The 18,481-nt window shown below is 44.6% G+C and overlaps 1 protein-coding gene across 1 annotated transcript in view; it reads left to right on the top strand.

The window, feature by feature from the left end:
- The first annotated feature begins 1,092 nt into the window (after positions 1-1,092).
- The window catches only part of ARHGAP31 (Rho GTPase activating protein 31), a 59,846-nt gene continuing 42,457 nt past the window's right edge, over positions 1,093-18,481 (top strand). The window contains exon 1 of the mRNA XM_056487658.1: positions 1,093-1,992. Within this exon, the coding sequence (XP_056343633.1) occupies positions 1,893-1,992 (100 nt within the window). The 5' untranslated portion in view covers positions 1,093-1,892. The remainder of the gene's footprint in view (positions 1,993-18,481) is intronic.

Below are 18,481 nucleotides of genomic sequence, written 5' to 3'. Positions count from 1 at the left end.
GTGGTAATATCCAACAATTCTAAAGGAAAAAAAAAGACACTATACCAACAGAACCTGAATTGATTTTGGAAGTGGTCAGATCTCAGAGAGAGGCTTGATTTCTCTGAAAAATCAAATCTTACTCATCTCAAGTGAGTAAGGTGGTGAGTTTGCAGAGGGGTTCCTCTGCCCCATGAGAGTGAAGAGTCGAGACTTATGAAGGGAGGTAGCTTAAGGGTGTCCTTGGCCCCATTTCCTGCCCAGTTTTCCTCCAAAGCAAAACTACTTTCCTTGTCTTAGGCCTGATTTTTGGTAAAAGCTGCAATATCCTATTTTTCATTTGTTTGTTCATTTTTTAGCCCAGACCCATACAGCTACGTTTGGCACAGAGTACGAGGGATCAGTAAAGCCTTAGGAGAGTTAATTTTGCCTCCCTGTGCATGCTGGTGGGCACACCCAATCCCGTAAAAAAATCTGCATTTCTGGGATAAAAAAATGTGAATCAAGTGCAAGGATCTGCTCTTATGAGGTGTCCTGAAAACGGGACCAGAAAAATGTTTGTGGTGTGAAGGGTGCAATGACACACACAAGGCTCAGGGCCTGAACGTAGAGCTGTCCCATTTCCCTTCTTGCTGTTCTGAGTCATTTCAGCTCCTTAGCTAAACCCCTTTGTTTTTTGGGAGCTGACTCAAAAGTACGTGAACTTAGATGCCCGAACAGCATCTGTTTCTGCTTGCCCGGGAGGAGGGAGCTGAAGGTTTCCCTTCTTCCCCCTCTCTTTAATTTCCCAGCTCTCTGTCCCCTTCTTGCACTTCAAGCAGCTCCAGCCTGCACCTCTCTAGAGGAGGGCAGATCCCGCAGAGTCATACTGGAGGGCAGGAAGGCGCCCTACAGCGAAGGACTCGGCGCGCAGAGGCAGAGATCTATTGGAGAGGCTTGTGGTCTCTGCGCTCCTCGCCGGACCCTGCTCGGCCTTTGCCGAGCTGCGGGCTGGCAGAGCAGGAAGCGCCTGCCCGCGCCAGGGGCTCCGTCGGCCCGCAGTGATTTCCTCCCCGGCAGTCCGTTATCTGCCGACTGTCAGGGCAAATCTTCCCTCTTCCTTTCCCGATCCCCATCCCTGTTCCCCAACGCCTCTCCCCGCCTTCCCTCAGCCACTCGCTCACACACACACATACACACGCACACACGCGCGCTTTACTGCCAAAAACCGTCCTCCGCCCTCCTCCTCAGCTAACTTCCTTTCAGCGCTTTTTTGAGCTGGATAATCCTAGGATTTGTAAAAGGGGGGAAAGGAGAGAGCGACCGAGCGGGAGCCAGGACAGGAAACTGGTTTCTCATTCCTCCAACTGTCCAAACTAGGAGGAGGGGAAGGGGGGGAGCCAACGAGAAGCCTTGTACAGACTCTTCCCCAGTCCCTTTTCATTAGCCCGTTTGAACTTCCAGTCTCCTCCGAAAGCCAAGAGGAGGACGACCAGACCGGGACGCCTTCTGCTGGAAGTGGCGACAGCGCGACTGACGAAACACAGAAGGTGCCTGTGGAGGGTTCGGGATTGCGCTGAGGGAAAAGACGTCCCCCCACCATCCCCTACCCCCACCTTGCCAGCTCTGATGCGGGCACCCATCCACGACCCACTTGAGAACCCTTCTGGGCTCAGGCTATGATCACTGCTGCTGCCGGCTGTGGAACCTCCTCTCGCCCTGATCTTCTTCTGCCACAGGAGCAGCCCAACATCTGGTGGGGATTAATGTTTACTTCTCTGGCTGGACGCTGTACGGGACCCCCGATGTTGCTCCCTGGGAGTGGGACACGGGCGATGGTCTGAGGAGAAGAGCAAGAATTTTGTCGCCCAGCGCGAGGCCGGGGGGAGGGGGGCAAGGCAGGAGGGGAGTGAACGTCTTTTGGGACTAACCTCATGAAGAACAAGGGAGCCAAACAGAAACTCAAGAGGAAGGGAGCCGCGAGCGCGTTCGGCTGTGACCTGACGGAATATCTCGAGAGCTCAGGGCAGGATGGTAAATGCTTCTTTATTCTCACTCTGGTTGCAGAATAGCCAAGCGTGTGTCCTCCTGTTCTTACTGGTAGGACTGCAAACCAGACCTTTCCAAAAGCTAAGGATTAGACAGCCTGGGGCTGATTTATCCCTGGAAAGTGGAGTCACTGCCCCATTACTCACAATGAATGAACGATCGGAAGACTGCTTTGGTGATGCATCTGCATGACCCTTGCATAAGTAGTGCTGTGTGTGTGGAAAGGACTGGGCTGGGGTTCTCAGGCTACCTAAGTGTGTACTTAGACAGCCCGACATCGGCTGGGATACCCTCTCCCATCTGCCTGGCTGTGGAAGGGAGTAACAGGCTTTTAGGAAGTCAGGTTTGGAAATCTGAACTGTGCTCAGTGTTGCCTCCTCCGGGAATTCAAAATCCACCTTAAGCCCATGCGACTAGAATTTTGGAGGACTCTAGGGAGTAACTGGACTCCAGTACAGTTCCCATGTTATCTTTGGACTGGTGGATGGAGACAGGACAGAGACTGTGTTATGGGGTGGAGTATGGTGTGTGGTGTAGGAGGCATCTGAGCTAACACGTTCACCACCTTGCTGCTTGGCTTTCACTTCTTCTCCCCAAGGTCTTCATGCTCCCAGGTATTGAATGAGAACAGTAGCTCAGACAAGAGGTAACTCCAATAAAATAAGGGGGTCCTAAATTTGAAGTGGTCAGTCCTTGATGAAGGAAGGAGCAGAACATTTTTTCTTAAAGTGGGTTGGATGACAAGAGAAGTGGTTTTGTGTTTGACCAGCAGAAGGATCTGCAGTTTAGCAAGAGGAAAAAATAAATGCATACATTTTACCATCCCTGATGTTAGCATTATGATCCAGGCTTAGCATTAGGTTCCAATTTGAATTAACTAATTTTACCAATGTCAGGTTATTTCCAGAAAAAAAAAAAAAAAGAAAAAAAGAAAAAAAGAAGACTTCTATCAGCAGTGTCAGCTTTTTGTGGGGAGCTGTACAATCAGGTCTTTCATTTGCTGATGAGCATGGCTGATGGAGTGCAGTGTGGAACCACACTGGCAGAGGGATGGACTTCATAACAGGAGTCCTTTCTGTTGCGCAGTGGAGAGGGCAGTAAATGTATCACTAAGATAAAATGTTATATATGTCATTTATTTAGGTATGGGCGAAAACCAGCCATTCAATTGCATTGTGGGTTGTCTGTAACAGTACTGAGTCTTTTAACTTATATAGCTCTTAACAGCAACTGAATTGAAATGTCAGAAAAATAACACACTTAATGAGCTGATGTCCCTTTGCCAGTGTGAGGTGCAGACAGATAAATTCCACCCAGTGCTACCATGTGGTGGGGGAACTATTTACAGCTGTTTACAGGAGCACTGGAAAACAACATAGGGAAGGTGGGCACAGGCAGTATATTCACTCGAAGCAGCAAGGGGAATTTTAAAAGCAAAACCATAGTTACTGCAGTTGAAATTAGGCCAGAGGAGCAAAATCTGTTACTTAAAATCCCATATTTTATTTTAAAAATATAGTCTTTTGAGAACAAGAAGGAAGAACGTTTTCTCAGATCTCATTTGTGGCATGGTTCACAGTTCCAATGTACTTATCTCTCCATGCTGAGGAGCAGTGGGGGAGAATGGGAAGTTCCTTTCCTTTATGCAGTACTGCTGTTTGTTCAGTAGCACAACCCCATTGCCCAGTACTGTGGGATCCAGAAATGAAGGACTCAGTTGTTATAGGTTTATTGTTAAGGGTATAAGTTAGATTGGAAGTTCCAATTCATCAGAACAAGGGGAAAAGAAATTAAAGTATTAGAGATATTAATTTTGTGGGTAGTAGGACTCTCAGGATGAATACAAATGACTAAGAATGCTGAAGTGATGTCTTGAGGAAAAAAATGAAGGTTGAGGTGTCACTAGGACATCACAAACTTGCAACCAAATTAGAAGAGCATTTAGAGTATGAGAGATGGTTGATTTGGGGAGAATTGAATTGTCTTGCTAAGAATTATTTCTAGTGACAAGTCAATATTCCTGTAAGCAGCTAGTTTTATAGGGGCATAAAGCTGTAGCTTTATCACTGCTTTACATTGTGCTGTGTGTTTAACTGGTGGGATGCAGGCTCAGGTTGTTCCCTACTAAGAAACAACAAAGTTCTTAGACTGCTCCTGGTATCTGAGAGTGATGAGAAGCAGGAGGGCACTTTGACTGCTGTTCAGCAAACGTTTGGTTGTGGACCTTTCTGAAATCAGGTTTAAAAATGCACCCAGAAGGGTTAACTTGAAAAGAAGCTGCTGTGGACCTGACAGGACGTGAGTCATACTGGTTGTGCTGTCGGTTCTCAGGTTTGCTCTTCACCATCCTGAAGTGCCATTGTGTGTGATGGGAGTTGCACAGGCAAGGAGAGGCCAAGGCCTGCATTGCTGGTGCTGGCTAAAGGAGCACAGGGGATGGCCAAGGCTAGTGAGGACGATTCAGTTTGGAATTTTCCCTTCTGGTTTAGTACATGACCTTTGCAGTTAGGGGGTGCTGCGCTATTTGTGCGATGCTTTGTGGAGGAAAGGAATTGAGTCCCCACATGCTTGTGGTTGTTGACAAGCAACTTGTGCTTTCTGTAAGGACCCTAGTCCCTGTGTTGTCGCCAAATTCCAGTGGAGAGAATTATATCCTGTTAAAGGTATCAGCATTTCCTCTTTTCCCATTTAACTCTTTAATAACTCACTATGGTTCACTTTAGAGACAGCCAAAGATCCTGCTGTCTCCCTTTCCAGATCCAGGTATCTAAGCCTCTGTTAGAAAGAACTTTATGATAATAAAATAAAAGCTGCAGCAGAGATACAAAGTATTTAAAAATGGTCAAATAGGAAGACTTTAGAAGGCACTTCGGAAGAAGCTCAGGAGCCAAAAATGTGATACAAAGCCTTTAGCCCTAAGTTGATTCTTCAGATCTGACACAGGTCAGTGATGATGGGCAGATGTGGATGTCTGGTGGCTGGTTAGAAATTCAGATGTGTTGAATTTACTGTTTCAAGTCAGTGCCTGTCAGTAACACATTCGACCCTACTTGGCCTTTTCCTGCTGGCAGTCTCTACACAGACACTAGTCACACTCCTTATGGGGGCAGACAGCTATCAGTGCATACAGGCATTTAAAATCATGACTCAAGCCACAAAAACCACGACATAAAATCAATGCTGGGTTCTTTGTCTGCTTTCTGTTTTCTAAAACTTCAGCGTGCATCTGGGTTATGTTTTCAAGTCTTTCTTTGTAAGAGGGAAAAAGAAACTTCTCTTCCTCCTCACCATAATTACCAAACAATGGCTTAAATAGCAGTGTGTGTGAGGACAAGCTCACATCAGGCATAAAAGAATGATGGCTGGCAATACCAATGAGAAAAGGTTGTCTAATTTTACATAGTCCCTCCTGTGTCACTTTCAGCACTGAATCCACACTTGAAGGCAAGTGATCTTGTGGAATATAGAAGCTTCACTAGAAAGCAGTGTCCATGCCCAGACTTTTGATATGGATAGGCATCCATGCAGAAGGAAGTGAGTACTAATGCCCTCTACTAAGACATTTTACTGTGCCAAACTTTATTGAAATAAAAGAGTGCAATGAGGCTAACAGATAATAGTCTTGAAGGATTAACATTAGAGTCATGTTTTGGCCTCTTGATAAGCAGCCTAGTTTCCAGAGGAGAAAATTACATTGTGCCTCTGCTGAATTCAGTGGGAGCTGCACATCAGACACTCAGTTCCTGTAATAACAACAGTATAATTTTCTGGTGACGAATGGGCTAGCAGAGAAGACAAAACTCAAGTTTGTGCACCACCTTTAGCTGGGGCAGGACACTCTGAACTGCTTAAGAAAACAGTCAAAAAGTACAGTCTTGCTTCTGTTTATATCACAGAAGTGTTCTAAGGGGACACTGTGGTAAGAGTCAAAGCTATTAAAGTGAGAGGAGCTTAATCAAAAGGGATTTTAATATTCCCAGTGTTTCTAACTGTGGGAGATTCAAACTGAGATTTCAGGTATACAGCTAGGTACAACTTCTACTTTTTAAAATGGAAATGCAGACAGCATCTACAAGAATTGGATTGTGATGGTAAAAGATAATCTAGTCTTTTGCATAGGAACCGCTACCAATCCAAACCTACCTTTGCTTCATATGCTTAGAGCCAGGTAGAACTTGGGAAAAGGTGGAATTATTTCCTTAGTTTTTTTGGTATGCTGGTGTCTAGGCATTGGGCTAGGAGGTGTTACCAGGTCTACATGAAGCCAAATCTCAGATTTGATGCCTTGTTCTTATGATGCAGGTCAACTCTGTGTGTCTGAGATTCCCCTAGTTGCTGGAGAGTTAATTCTCCTGTTGCTGTACCCCTCTGTGGTTTCTTCCACATCTGTTTCTTGCCTGATGTTGTCTGGTTGGGATGCAGTGAGCTCAGCTTTTCCCCTCAACCCCCTCCCACACTCCCCACAGCTCCCTCAATGGCTCTCTTCCTGAGCCTGTAGCACCCAAAACACTTTCTATCTCTTAATCTAATTCACCTTATTGGCTTTGTTTGTTGCTTGCTTTAGAAAAAGGGCTACCTTGTTTGAGAAGTTTTGAAGCCACCAAACTCCCTTGTTCTCTCCACTTGAGGCTCCTTCTTGCCATGGCAGAGAGAACAAGGCCAGCCAGCAGCACTCCCTGAGGCTGGAGAGGGAAGAGGAGCTTTTATCTTCAAATGTAGACAGGGAGGCATGTGAGGAACCTTTACAAGTCCCTTGATTATAGGAAAGGAGACAACAACTTGGCTAGCCCATATGACACTCTTCTGTGCTGTTTGACTGTGCAGTGGCTGCCTTGTCACAACTGCATTTGAATGAAAGAATAAGGAAAGTTTTCATTTTGCATTCGTGGTCTCAAAAATGTGGTAGCTCTGGCCAGCCCTGGCTCCACGAGCAAGTTCTTAAATGTATCTGAGATTTGTGGTAGGCAAAGACTTTGCTGTAGCAGAGGCAAGTAGTTCTGAGGGAAAGCAGTAACAATAATTCAGCAGTAACATGCTGGGTACAAAGGAAAGGTGGGCTTGGATACTACTTGCTTGTTTTGGTACAGCACCTTAAGCACACTGTTCTCTGTGTGATTTTATCATCATGTGTTTCACTGTGAAGCAGCCTTGTCCATATGTGACTGGATAAGGAGACCTGTCACTTAGGAAAAAATTTTCTTGCATCAAGAATAGGCTCCCTTTGGAGCCAATCATTTAACCTGTTACAGAGATGTGAAGTAGCTTTTCTGGGCCCTCTGGCTTTCTTTACTCACTCTTGCGTGTCTTTTGGGATAGGAGCATGCTGGGAAGAGCATGAGGGTGTATGCAAGTCCATAGCACAAGTAAGTGTGTGTCACACAAAGCTGCATTTGTGTTCACAAGGCTGCGTTTGTGATCACTTAGGACATTTTTTTAAGCTGCCTTTCCTGTAGTGATGTTTCAAAGCGAAGGCATGCCCATACTTTTGGGTAGGTGCTTTTGGTTAGTGATGTGTGCAAGAAATCCTGAGAAAACTGCTGAAGAATCATTAAAGTGAAAGTGGAGGAAAAAGACGAAGCTTTTTTTTTTTTTTTCTTTTTTTTTTTTTTTTTTTTTTTAAAGTCCCCTTGGAAAAATGAAACTGCCACATGCTCATTTAATCTGCTGCAGAATAATGAAGAGCTGCATTCATCCATCCCGCTCTCAAAATTAGAAACTGCGGCACTGGAGATTTCTGTCTCATGAACTGATCAAGTTGAAAAAAATCCTTTTTGTGGAGGCAAATTGCCTTCAATCTAGATCTCTTTCCTGACCTGTCTTACTTGGTGGCTGTGCAAACACTTGTCTCCATTCAAGGAAGGAAGTGGCAGGGGCTGGGAGGAGAACAGAGTAAGAACAGCCTCTTGGGCTGGCTCGGAAATGCTTTAGTCCTCTTTTTTTTTTTTTTTTTTTTTTTTTTTTTTTTTTTTTTTTTTTTTTTTTTTTTTGTGTGTGATGTGCTGCTGGGGTCTGATCTACATTTTCACACTGCTGATATGCTAGAAAGCCACATGGCCTGCACTCTATGAGGTCTATTCCTGGCTCTAGCCATGCAGGCTGTGTGGATATTTAAGGCTGCACCCCTCATCCTTGTGACAGCAGCAAAAGGAACAGTTGAACTCTGAAGTTTGGGGTGAAAAGAAGTGGGATTGTGTTATTGTACAGTGAAGGACAGCTGTGGCAGTGGAGCCTGAGAGCTGAGTACATGTAATGGCAGTTGGAGTATCTAGGCTGGGCTTTGAGGGGAAGACAGCTCCTTGGCCTTTCCTACCAAAGCATGGCCAGTGGACAAGAGATGAGAAGCTTTCCTGCCAAAATGGATACTGTGGAGGAAATTATTAATAATGTAAATTCTTGCATTTTCTCCATCCTCTCTCACAAGTGGAGCATCACATTTTGAGTCCCAGATACCAGTGTCTGTGGCAACAAGTGTGAGCAAAAAGACACTGGGGACAATGGGAACAGAAGCCATCTGTTTGCTTCTGTTACTTTGCTGTTCCTTCTTGCTTCTGATGATGTTTGTGTTACTTCCGAAATCTGTTTCTGGCTCCTGGGACCTGGACCTTTGTGTCTCTGTGGCACAGTGTTACTGTTGTTTAACATTCATGTTGCAAGCTCAGCTCCTTGTTCTGTATTGACTTTCCATTGCTAGCATTGTGTGATTAGCAGAGAACTCTTGCATGTTGCCTTCTGCTTTACATTTCCCTTACTGAGCACTGCAGGAGGCAAATGTGTGGTTTGCATGCACTGAGCCCCACTTTGATCGTGCTTTTTCCCCCACCCTCTGCAAAGAGCATAAATCACGTCTTGCCTGCAGATTTTAGATTAGGACATGTATTTTGATTTAGCAAATGTTTTCTCTTTGTTGGTAGCAGCTGATTTCATCTGAACTTGGAAACCAAGGAGTAAGGACTTCACTGCTTTGGTATCACAGCTCTCAAAGTTTCAGGGAAACAGCTGTAGTGGATCAAACACTGGCAGTGCACGGGGTGGATGTACAACACAGACTGATCTAGACGTGATGAACAAGTCTGGGAGACCCTCTTTGGTTTGGGGTGCTTGGGTCCCAAGCTTTGGTGTAGCCCTGGTTCTAGTTTGGAGAGCCCAGAAAGCATTCATCTATAACTCGGACTTGCATATATGACAGAGTTCTACAGCAGCAACATTTGCTGGCAGTCAGGGTTGTGCCAAAAATTTATGTTCCAGTATTTCTCCTTTAAAGGTAATACGGGAAATGAAAACAGCCTGTCAGTAATTGTATAACCAGCCCTGCTCTAAAGGGCCAGGATTGGGGTGGCTGTCAGATTGACTGCCGACATCATGGCTTGGAGTGGATCTCTATCTGGAGGGTGATTAAAGGATGGAGAGCTACCAGCATCTGCCTCCCATCCAGCACCACCAAGAGGGTGTCAGATACACTTAGAGCTCTGACATGGAAACCTACAGATACCTTATTGCAATGCAAAGGCTGCTAAATGGCTGCGCTGCATTTCAAGGGCAGCTAGTACTCCTAGTCATCTACTAGTGGCTCCTTTCCATACATTCCCAGACCCTCAAGCCCTCAGCTATCCTTTGCTTGCATGCCAGACTCTTCAGCTTCTATGCTGATAATTTCAGTTGTGTTTTGCATTGTAGGTGAAAAAACCCCCAAAAAAACAACTACCAAAAAAACCCAAACCAAAACAAAAAAAGAATCTGCAGTATGTTTACAGTGGATATAGATAGATAACAGTGTAACATAAATTGAATTTAGTGTTAAATGAAATTACGTTGTGCAACTGTGCTGACTGTATTTTTAACTTTCATACTTAATTCAATAATGTAGACTGTTTTCTACATTTATCTGAAACCACAAGCAGACTTTCTGATCTTCTGCACCAGTGTGATTGCAGATATGAAAGTACTTAACCATGGACTTTAGACCTACTTTTTTGTCAGATGTTGGGGCCTTTGCATATAACGAAGTTACAGACATCAATACTACCCTTCACTGTCACTCAAGTGCCAGATCACTGTTACCTCTGTGTGTGAGAGCAAGGAGTTCAGTCCCTAACGCTACAAATCTTTTGGCACATAAGTACACAGGGAAGTGCCAGTCCTCTTCTGTTTCACCCCCTGCCTTGAACATGGCAGCTGGGTTAGATTCCCCATTTTCACCTGAGTGGGGTCCCTTTTGATTTTAACAATGCACCAAAAGGGGCAGAACAAAATTTATGCTTTTTGCAGCTGCCTTCAATTCCTCCAGCAGCCACCTAGCCTAGGCTCAAACCAGCCTTCTTCCATCTCGGTGTTGTCAGCTGATGATGTGTGTGACAGACACAGTTCCAGGCACTGTCAGGTTGGCTCGATGGCTGCCTTGACTTAGGTGAGTTAATGTCCCTATAGGAAGAGTTACAGCAGTATAAAATGTTACAGAATCACAGAATTACTAAAATGACCAGGGACTTCTTGAGATTAACTAGACCAAACCCTCTGCTCAAGCAGGATCAGCTTGAGCCAGTTGCCCAGGACTGTGTCCAGTTGAATTTTTAATACCTCCACAGAAGAAGACTCCACAGCCTCTGTGAGTAAACTGATCCAGCCCCAGAGTACCATCAAAGTAAAAAAGTGTTATGTTCAGATGGAGTGTCATGGTTTTTAATTTATATGTCTTATATTGCCAATGGGTACAACTGAGAATAATCTGACTCCCTTTTCTTCATTTCCTTCCAGCAGGTCCTCATTCACAATGATAGATCCTTTCTGATCCTTCTCTTACACAGGCTCAACAATCCCTGAACAATCTCTCCTCATATGAGAAATATTCCAGTCTCTCAATCATCTCTGTGGCCCTGAGCTGAGCTTGCTCTGTAGAGCCCAGAGCTGTGGACTCAGACAGGACTCCAGCTGTGGGCTCAGCAGCACTGAGCAGAGGGGAAGGATCACCTCCCTCAACCTGCTGGCAACTCACCTCTTAACTCTTCTGATTTCTTAGAAATCTATACAGTTACAAACAGAGATTTTCCTTGGTATTCCAGTTTTTGCTGGCAATCAATCAATAACTAACATGCAATCAGGATGTTGTAAAGGATCCTTTCTGCCTTGCTTAATGCTCTTTCTGCCCTGGTTAATGCTCAAAAGGTATTGTCTTTTCATAAAGAGACTCAGTTCTTTAGTGGTTTCTGAAGTTTTGCTGCTGGTCAGCCCAAATAAATGAATTTATATAATACTCTGCTATGCTGCATCTTGTGAAAGCTATGCAGAGCCTTGACTTGAAAGTCTACAAAAAATGCTTTGAAGCAGCACATTTTTCTCAGGTGGTGTTTGTAAGAGCTCACCCTCTCCTCCTCCAAAGCACTGGTGCACAGATCCATGGCATTGTGGCCAAGCTCCTTTCTGCCAAAGCATGTCCAACAGACTGGAGAGTGAGAAACTTTGCTGCCAAAATGGATACTGTGGGGGCAATTATTAATAAAGCAAATATTGCATTTTCTACACCCACTCTCACAAGTGGAGCATCACATTTCGATTCCCAGATACCAGCCTCTATGGCAAACAGGGAGAGCAGAAAGGCACTGGGAACAAGGGGAGCAGAAGCTGTGTTACATCTCCAGCATGGGGATCGAGCAAGGGGAGGGAAAACATGCATCCCTTTGCAGGATTCTCAGCTGTGTATGCTGCTCTTAGAAATATGCCTTAAGCGGCTGACTTGGGTTCATAGTATATTATCTCCAGCTCCTCACTGACCTCTTCTACACTCAGGGCTCAGCTAACTAAATGCCTTTAGAAATGCTGTGCTCTCTGGGGCCAGGGTTAGCATGGAGATGTATCATCTGGAACAGGAGGCTTTGTTTGGTTTTGTAAAGCACAGAAGGGTTAAAGAAAGAACAAAAAATTAATGCCATACCAAATGCAAAACTCACTTTAAATCTCATGCTCTTTATTTGCTCTCACCAATCTGGAAATATGCATGTATTCTGTTTTGCAATGTCATTAGATACTGTCACATGAGGAAATGGTTAGAGGAGATATAGCTCCATCTCTAGAAATGGGGATTGAACATCCAAATGACTAGGTGATATTCCTGATGTAACTAAGTTGAGTAATTTACTTCCTGAAGAGCATCAGATAGGAGACCAGGTCACTTTTCCAGTAGAAACTTCATATAAAGGATGCCACTGCTGGTTTTCACTAAACACAGCAGCGTTGATACTGCCTTTTTTCCTGAAAGATGCTGAACATGATCACAAATTTTCTATACATGTGGGATGCAAGGTTGAGAATCCAGGCTGGATCTGTGCCTGAACTCACCCTCTATATTCACTAGCTAATCAAAAAATACTGATTTAGCAAACACAACACTGGGAGGAGGGGTGTGTGTGTGTTTATGTTCAGCTGAATATTTCAGTTGGGGTATTTTTGATACATTGGCATTCTGCATTTGCCATCTCAGCAGTGAATGTGACTGTCAGTCTTATTGCAGACAGGCAGCTTGGCAGCACAACAGAGCTATCCAGCATGTGGCAAACCCTTTGCAGCATGTGCAACTAGTGCTGTTTTTTCTATTCCTGTTCCATTGTGGTGCTGCTGCTAGTGGTGGCAGTCACACCTCAGGAGGTTCAGAGGTGTGATCAGGCAGGGTGAGCTTCCTTTTTGAGCCCTTGCATCTGTGCTGCAATTTGTATAAAATAAATAAGCTGTCAGTGGGACTGAATTGTTTACTTTCTTTGTGCAAAATCAGAGACAGGAACAGCTTTACCATTTTGCTCTTTCTGTTTTTATCTTCTCAGTGTGTTTCAATTGGTAGTGCATTTTCCTTACCCTTGTTCTGGTCAGGTAATTTCAGATGAGAGGCTAAATGAGAACAAACTCTCTTGTGAGATTTATTGCATCTTCTGCTTCTAATCAAGCCAGAGAAATAGAGAAACAGACTTCCTTCTGTAATCCTGTTCTCTCCATTCAAGTTCCAACTGGAAACCAGAAGTACAACAAGGAGGAATGCAGAAAACAAAAACAAAAACAAAAACAAAAAATGAAAACAAAAACACAAAAAAACCCGAACAAATACCAAACCAAAAAAACCCAAATGTTCTGGAATCTCTAAGAAGAACATGGGGTTTGGCCTGAGGCGATGGCTCAGGGGTGCATGCGGGGCACGGAGGATTCTTCCTTCTCTCAAGTGTTCAGTTCCCCCTTAGTTGTATTTCTTACCTCCCTTCCCCGTCTCCCTCCATTTCGGTAACTTTATTACCAGGATGGCAGTATGTACATGTTGCCAAAATAATGAAGCTCTGTGCCTAAGGCAGGCTTAGGAGCAGTAAATAAGAAGAGCTGGAAGAGCTGGTCTCAATCCATTGAGTTCATCATTCTTTCCTCCTGCCTCCATAGTGACTTACATACTGCTGCCAAAGTTTCTCTGTGTAAAGCCACAAACGGGGGCCGAAATTCATTTAGGAAATTCAGTTCCATATCCTAGTAACTTCAGTTTTGGGTCACCCTCCAGACTTGTCAGAACCTAGATGAGGAATTGAATCCCCTGCAGGCCCAGCTGTAGAACAGGTGGCTGTAGGGACCCAGTGCCTGCTGTCCTCCTCGAGGTGGCAGGCAGAGCAAGGTGGTAGAGGCAGCCCTCCATTGCTGCTCACAAACCTGCCTGAGGCGGGGAGGAGCTGGTGTGACAAACACAAAGGAGGGATAGGAGTCCTAATTAGTCCTCATTTCTATCCTGCTAAAATATCCATCTGTCACTCTGCTGCAATAATGAGATTTGAGAAGATTAACTGGATACTACTGAGGCCCCTCAGAATGGCAGCTCAGTAAGCGTGCCGCTGTTCAGCTTTAAGCCACACTTGCAGCAATTTACACCCCAAGCAGGTTTATGTCTGCTTAGTGCTTGCACGGGAGTGGCCCAAAAAAATTTGCTACAGGAATGGGGTGGGTGATTCAGAAGATGGCAAGCGTAGTATCAGCTCAGTCAAGTTGCTGTCTTGGCATCATTTGGGGAAATGTTGCCATTTGGGCATGTGGTAAAACAAGGACCCCAATACTTAAAAATATCCCTGGTTTATATAGTTTTTGCCTTCTAGAGGATAGGGTCTCTTTTACACATGCACATGCTGTGCTGTGTCTTTTCTTTTGCAGAAGCAAATTTGTTTTTTTATCCAGTGTCCTAAACTGTCACATAGTTGCTCTGCCTGGCTCAACAGCTGTCACCTCCCAGCCTAGAGCTGGGTGGAGTGAGTCTTGTTTTAGAAGTTTGTGAAATATTTCAGGATGGAAGGCACTCATTAAATTATTGATGTTAGCTCTTGGGTGTTAAACAGATGTGAAATGCAGCTCTGGATCCTAAGGGCTTTAGAGGCTTATCCCTGCCCTAATGATGGTTCCCTGCTTGGAATTTTTCATGCATCTCTTACTACAAATTTGAACTCACTGCAGGGTGGTGGAAGGACTTAGCAGATGGACAAAGGATAACTGCAAGGCTTTCCTTTGCAACATTATATACCTGTGAAGCAAATCTTAATTGAGCTTTGCTAGAAAAAGGGAAAAAAAGTGCATGTTTTCTTTAGGAGAATGGGAAAAATTAGAAAAATGTCTCCTGCCTTTTGACAGAACACGTTTGCAGGGTATGAAAAGATTTTGAATAGTTGTGATTCGAGGAATGGTGCAGGTGCATCTGACATCAATTCTTGTGCTTAAGGAAAGATATTTTAGCTTGTAATGCACCTCACTTCTATCCCTTTCCCCAACCCTTTCTCCTTGATAAGTGACTGGCAGCAGTAGTGCTGCTGAGTTTACCTCATGGTGATGGCAGGGTGGAGGCTGGAAGGTTAGGACTTTAAATGCAGCCCTGTCCCTGCAGTACTTTCAGATCTTTGGCTGGGCTGTGGTGGTGAAAAATAACACATTTGCTGATGTGGGACAAGGAAGGGAGGGTAGAAAGCGTGACACCATGAGCTGTTGAGATCTCTGGGCAACTTTGTGGGCTGCTTGCTGGTTCCCAGGGAACAGACTGTAAACAAAACTGAGTATGGCAGGAAAATCCTCTCCGGGATTTGACATGGGGTCCTGTGTTTGTGTTTGAATGGGAAGTGCTCAAGATTCTCCCTTCACGTCCCCTTGCCCACCCATCCTCCCCTCTCTGCTTCGGGGTGCTGTGGGGGCACAAAACCCTCCTGTTTGTTTTGGGGCAGAAGAAGGGCGAGTGCCATCCCTGACCCCCTCCTCCCCTCTGCAGTTTGCGTGGTAATTAACTTGTCCCTACCAGACAAGCCCACAGCCCAACAGAGCAGCGATTCAGAGGCTGAACAATGTCCAATTATCCCAGCCCTGGGAGCAAGAGGCTATTCCCTGACACGTGGGCTCCATGTCCCTGCCCAGATGGCTCCTCAAAACCCCTTGGCTGTTCCAGTAACACTGCTTGGGGAATTTGACACTTGTCAGCAGTTTTGGCTGAGTGCTTTCATGAGCTACCAACAGCACTGTTGCCTGAAATATTGGGAAGAGCTCTGTGTGCACCTTGGGCAGTACCCCCCCACTCCATGGCTTGTGCTGAGGCAGGGCTGGTGGCTACAAGGGAGCATGGATGTTCACGTGTGGAGTGAGATTTTGCAGCCTCAGCTTGGTGACGTGTATCCCTCATCCAGTTTGGTGACCTGCTGGATATGTAAACAGCTTAAAAGCACTCCTTGTGCTTTTCTCTTTGCACTCCAGCAAAGTGAAGCACTGTGCACCAGTGAAGGCTGAATTGTTCAGATTAGAGTTTTAATTGCATGGAAGAGGTGGCAGGAGTCACATCCATGGCATGCGCAGGCCATGGCAAGCTCTTCTCCTGCCACTGCCTGGCTTGACAGAACTTAGGGCACTCCATATTTTTCCACATCCTACCTCTTTGAGTGATTAAATGATGCTGGTATCATCTTCTTTTCAGTTCAAAGCTCTCATTATTATTATTAAATAGGAAGAGTCCTACTTGCTTTCATGACCCAGTACTGAAAGGTGGGCTGTTACAGCTCTGGGGAGTGACACATTGGGTGAGAGCGAGGGCAGGAAAGTATTGATCTCACCCGGCTTGTCTGTCTTAACAGGTTCCATACCAAGAGCCTCCGAGGGAGGTGTGAAGAACACCAGGGTGGCATTATGTACCCAGAGTACTTTTTTTTGACTTGGTGTGGCTTCTGCCCTGAAACGTGACAATTTAGCTTTGAAGAGAACATGACAGCCATTAACCATCTAACCTTTGAGGTTAGGAAATGAAAAAAAAACAATGCTGCATGGATCTGAAATAGCAGAAGAGATTAGCCTAGACTGAAACTTGGCCAGGATGCTTATGCTAATCCTAAAAAAAAAAAAAAATAAAAAAAAAAGGAAACCAAGCAGAAAATTAAAAAAAGGCAACAAAGAATTTCTGCAAGACTGGAATCTTCATTTTATAGTCTCTGATTTAGAAGGGAGAATATGCAATAGCACAGCTTTCCCTTTGTACACCATGGGATGAGTTCATTACTGACTCATGGATAAGACTGCCCTTTACAAGTTGCCTGCAGCAACTTCAGATGATTCTGGTTTTGGGATGAGGCCCAAACTTAATTTATGGATAGAAGTTAATGATAATGCATCCAAAGAAACAGCTGGGAGGAAAGAAGTGTAGCAGAGCAATGGAAAAGGACATTGGAAAAAATGGCTGGGGAAAGGGAATAAGTGCAAATGTGGAACGTAGAGAAGCATGAGTAAATTCCAATATGCTTGAAAGGAAGGAGTTGAAGGTTGGAAAATCTAGTCCGAGGGCAAAAACTGACTGTATTGGAACAAATGGAGACTGCTCATGAATGGTGGAAGACAGAGGGCTGTAAGTGGGAGCAAAATTCAAAATCCTGGCAGCTTTGTTAATAGCAGTGGAATAGAGGAAGAGACACTGTTCTGGGTGTCAGAGAGCTGAAGGATAGACAGTAGTAAAGGAATATGCCCAAAGTTCGACCACTCTTGTTATCCAAAACTACTCTTCCAGATTTTTACCCAAACGTGAGATAGGGCAAGAGGTAAAACAATCATTTCTGACTCGTTTCAGCCCTTGAAACAAGCTTGATTTTATGAAGTGCAAAGGAGATGCCATTGAGTTACTACATTGCAAGTGGCACATTTTTTCATCAGCTAACTTCATTTTTTCATTCCACTTTTAGTGCCTAACTGTTAAAATGAGCTTCCGACTCTGATTAATTCTGAAGTCTGTGGATGTGAGCAAGAGCAGCTTTGCCTTACTTGGATAAACTTTCAATACCTAGTATTTAAATGAGCTCATCTTTATCACCTGCTAAAGGATATGGTGCTTCAGCTTCCTTTGCTTTGGAAACCTGCCCTATGAATCAAAACTTCTCTGATTTTACAGTCTCCAGCAAGGTCCTGCTTTTAGATCATTCAGTTCATCCCCCTTTGAGACACACCTGTGCAAGAATATGAACTTAGCCTGGAGTTTTCTTCCCTCTGAAACATGTCAGCCATGTACTAAAATCAGAACACAGGTCATGGCCTGAAGTGTGTGGCTCAGCTGTGTTGGCTGTGGAGAATTGCAAAGGCAAAGAGATGATTGACTTGTACAGCAGTACTGTAGCTATCAAAATGTAAGGAAGTTTGATTAAGCATGATCTCAACGCCCTTTTCCTGCAACACCCCTTCTTGTGTTTGCAAAGTGTTTATTAGTGTCTCAAAGCCCTTAGTACAGAAAGATCCAAGAGTCAGAAAGACAAAAGAAACACAGTCCAGAAACCCAATTCCTAGACATATGCCTTTGAGAAACATAGTGCATGAAAGGATTTTTTTCTTTGGTTGCTTCCTTTCTCCTTGCTTCCTCCAGTCTTTGTTATTCCCAGCAATGACTTTATTTACGTGTTTGCTTCTTCCCAAACCACTGGAGAGACTGGCTTCATCAGGGAGCAGTTTAGCTGGAGTGGGCAAAACAATAGGCCTTTAATCAGGGTGCCCCCAGCAGCCATTGCTGGCCAGAGGTTTTGCTGCATTCCTAACATGGAACAGTTGCCTCTTTCACGAAGTGCCTGTGGGATGAGCACAGGATTGCTACACCCAAAGGATTTTTATGCAGCCACAGCTCTCTGAAAGGAAGCACTGCTGAGGACACTGCCTGCAGCGCCCCAAGCTACTGGAGTGACCAGCATGAGAGAGGCTTTCTTCCAGGCCTGGGCTGTGTTTGCCTTCCACATGCAATCTGTGAATAGCTCGTCTGGAAAGTGTTTAGGAAAGCATCGAGCTTTTCTCTTAAAGGAGGGGAAAAAAAGAGGAGGGAAAAAGAAAAAGAGAATGTCAAGGATAAAGAAACAGTTTCCAGTGACTTGATGCAGTGTGGCCAAACTATTTGTAATAATTTCCTTTAAAATTCTTTAATATAGAAAGAATTAAATATGAAATCATGAATCAGGAAGCAGTCATCCTGCCAGCCAGTGAC

The sequence above is a fragment of the Oenanthe melanoleuca genome, chromosome 1 (genome assembly GCF_029582105.1).
Source record: "Oenanthe melanoleuca isolate GR-GAL-2019-014 chromosome 1, OMel1.0, whole genome shotgun sequence".
Taxonomy (NCBI): Eukaryota; Metazoa; Chordata; class Aves; order Passeriformes; family Muscicapidae; genus Oenanthe; species Oenanthe melanoleuca.
The sequence above is the reverse complement of the archived record's forward strand: the minus strand, read 5'-3'. Positions and strand labels throughout refer to the sequence as shown.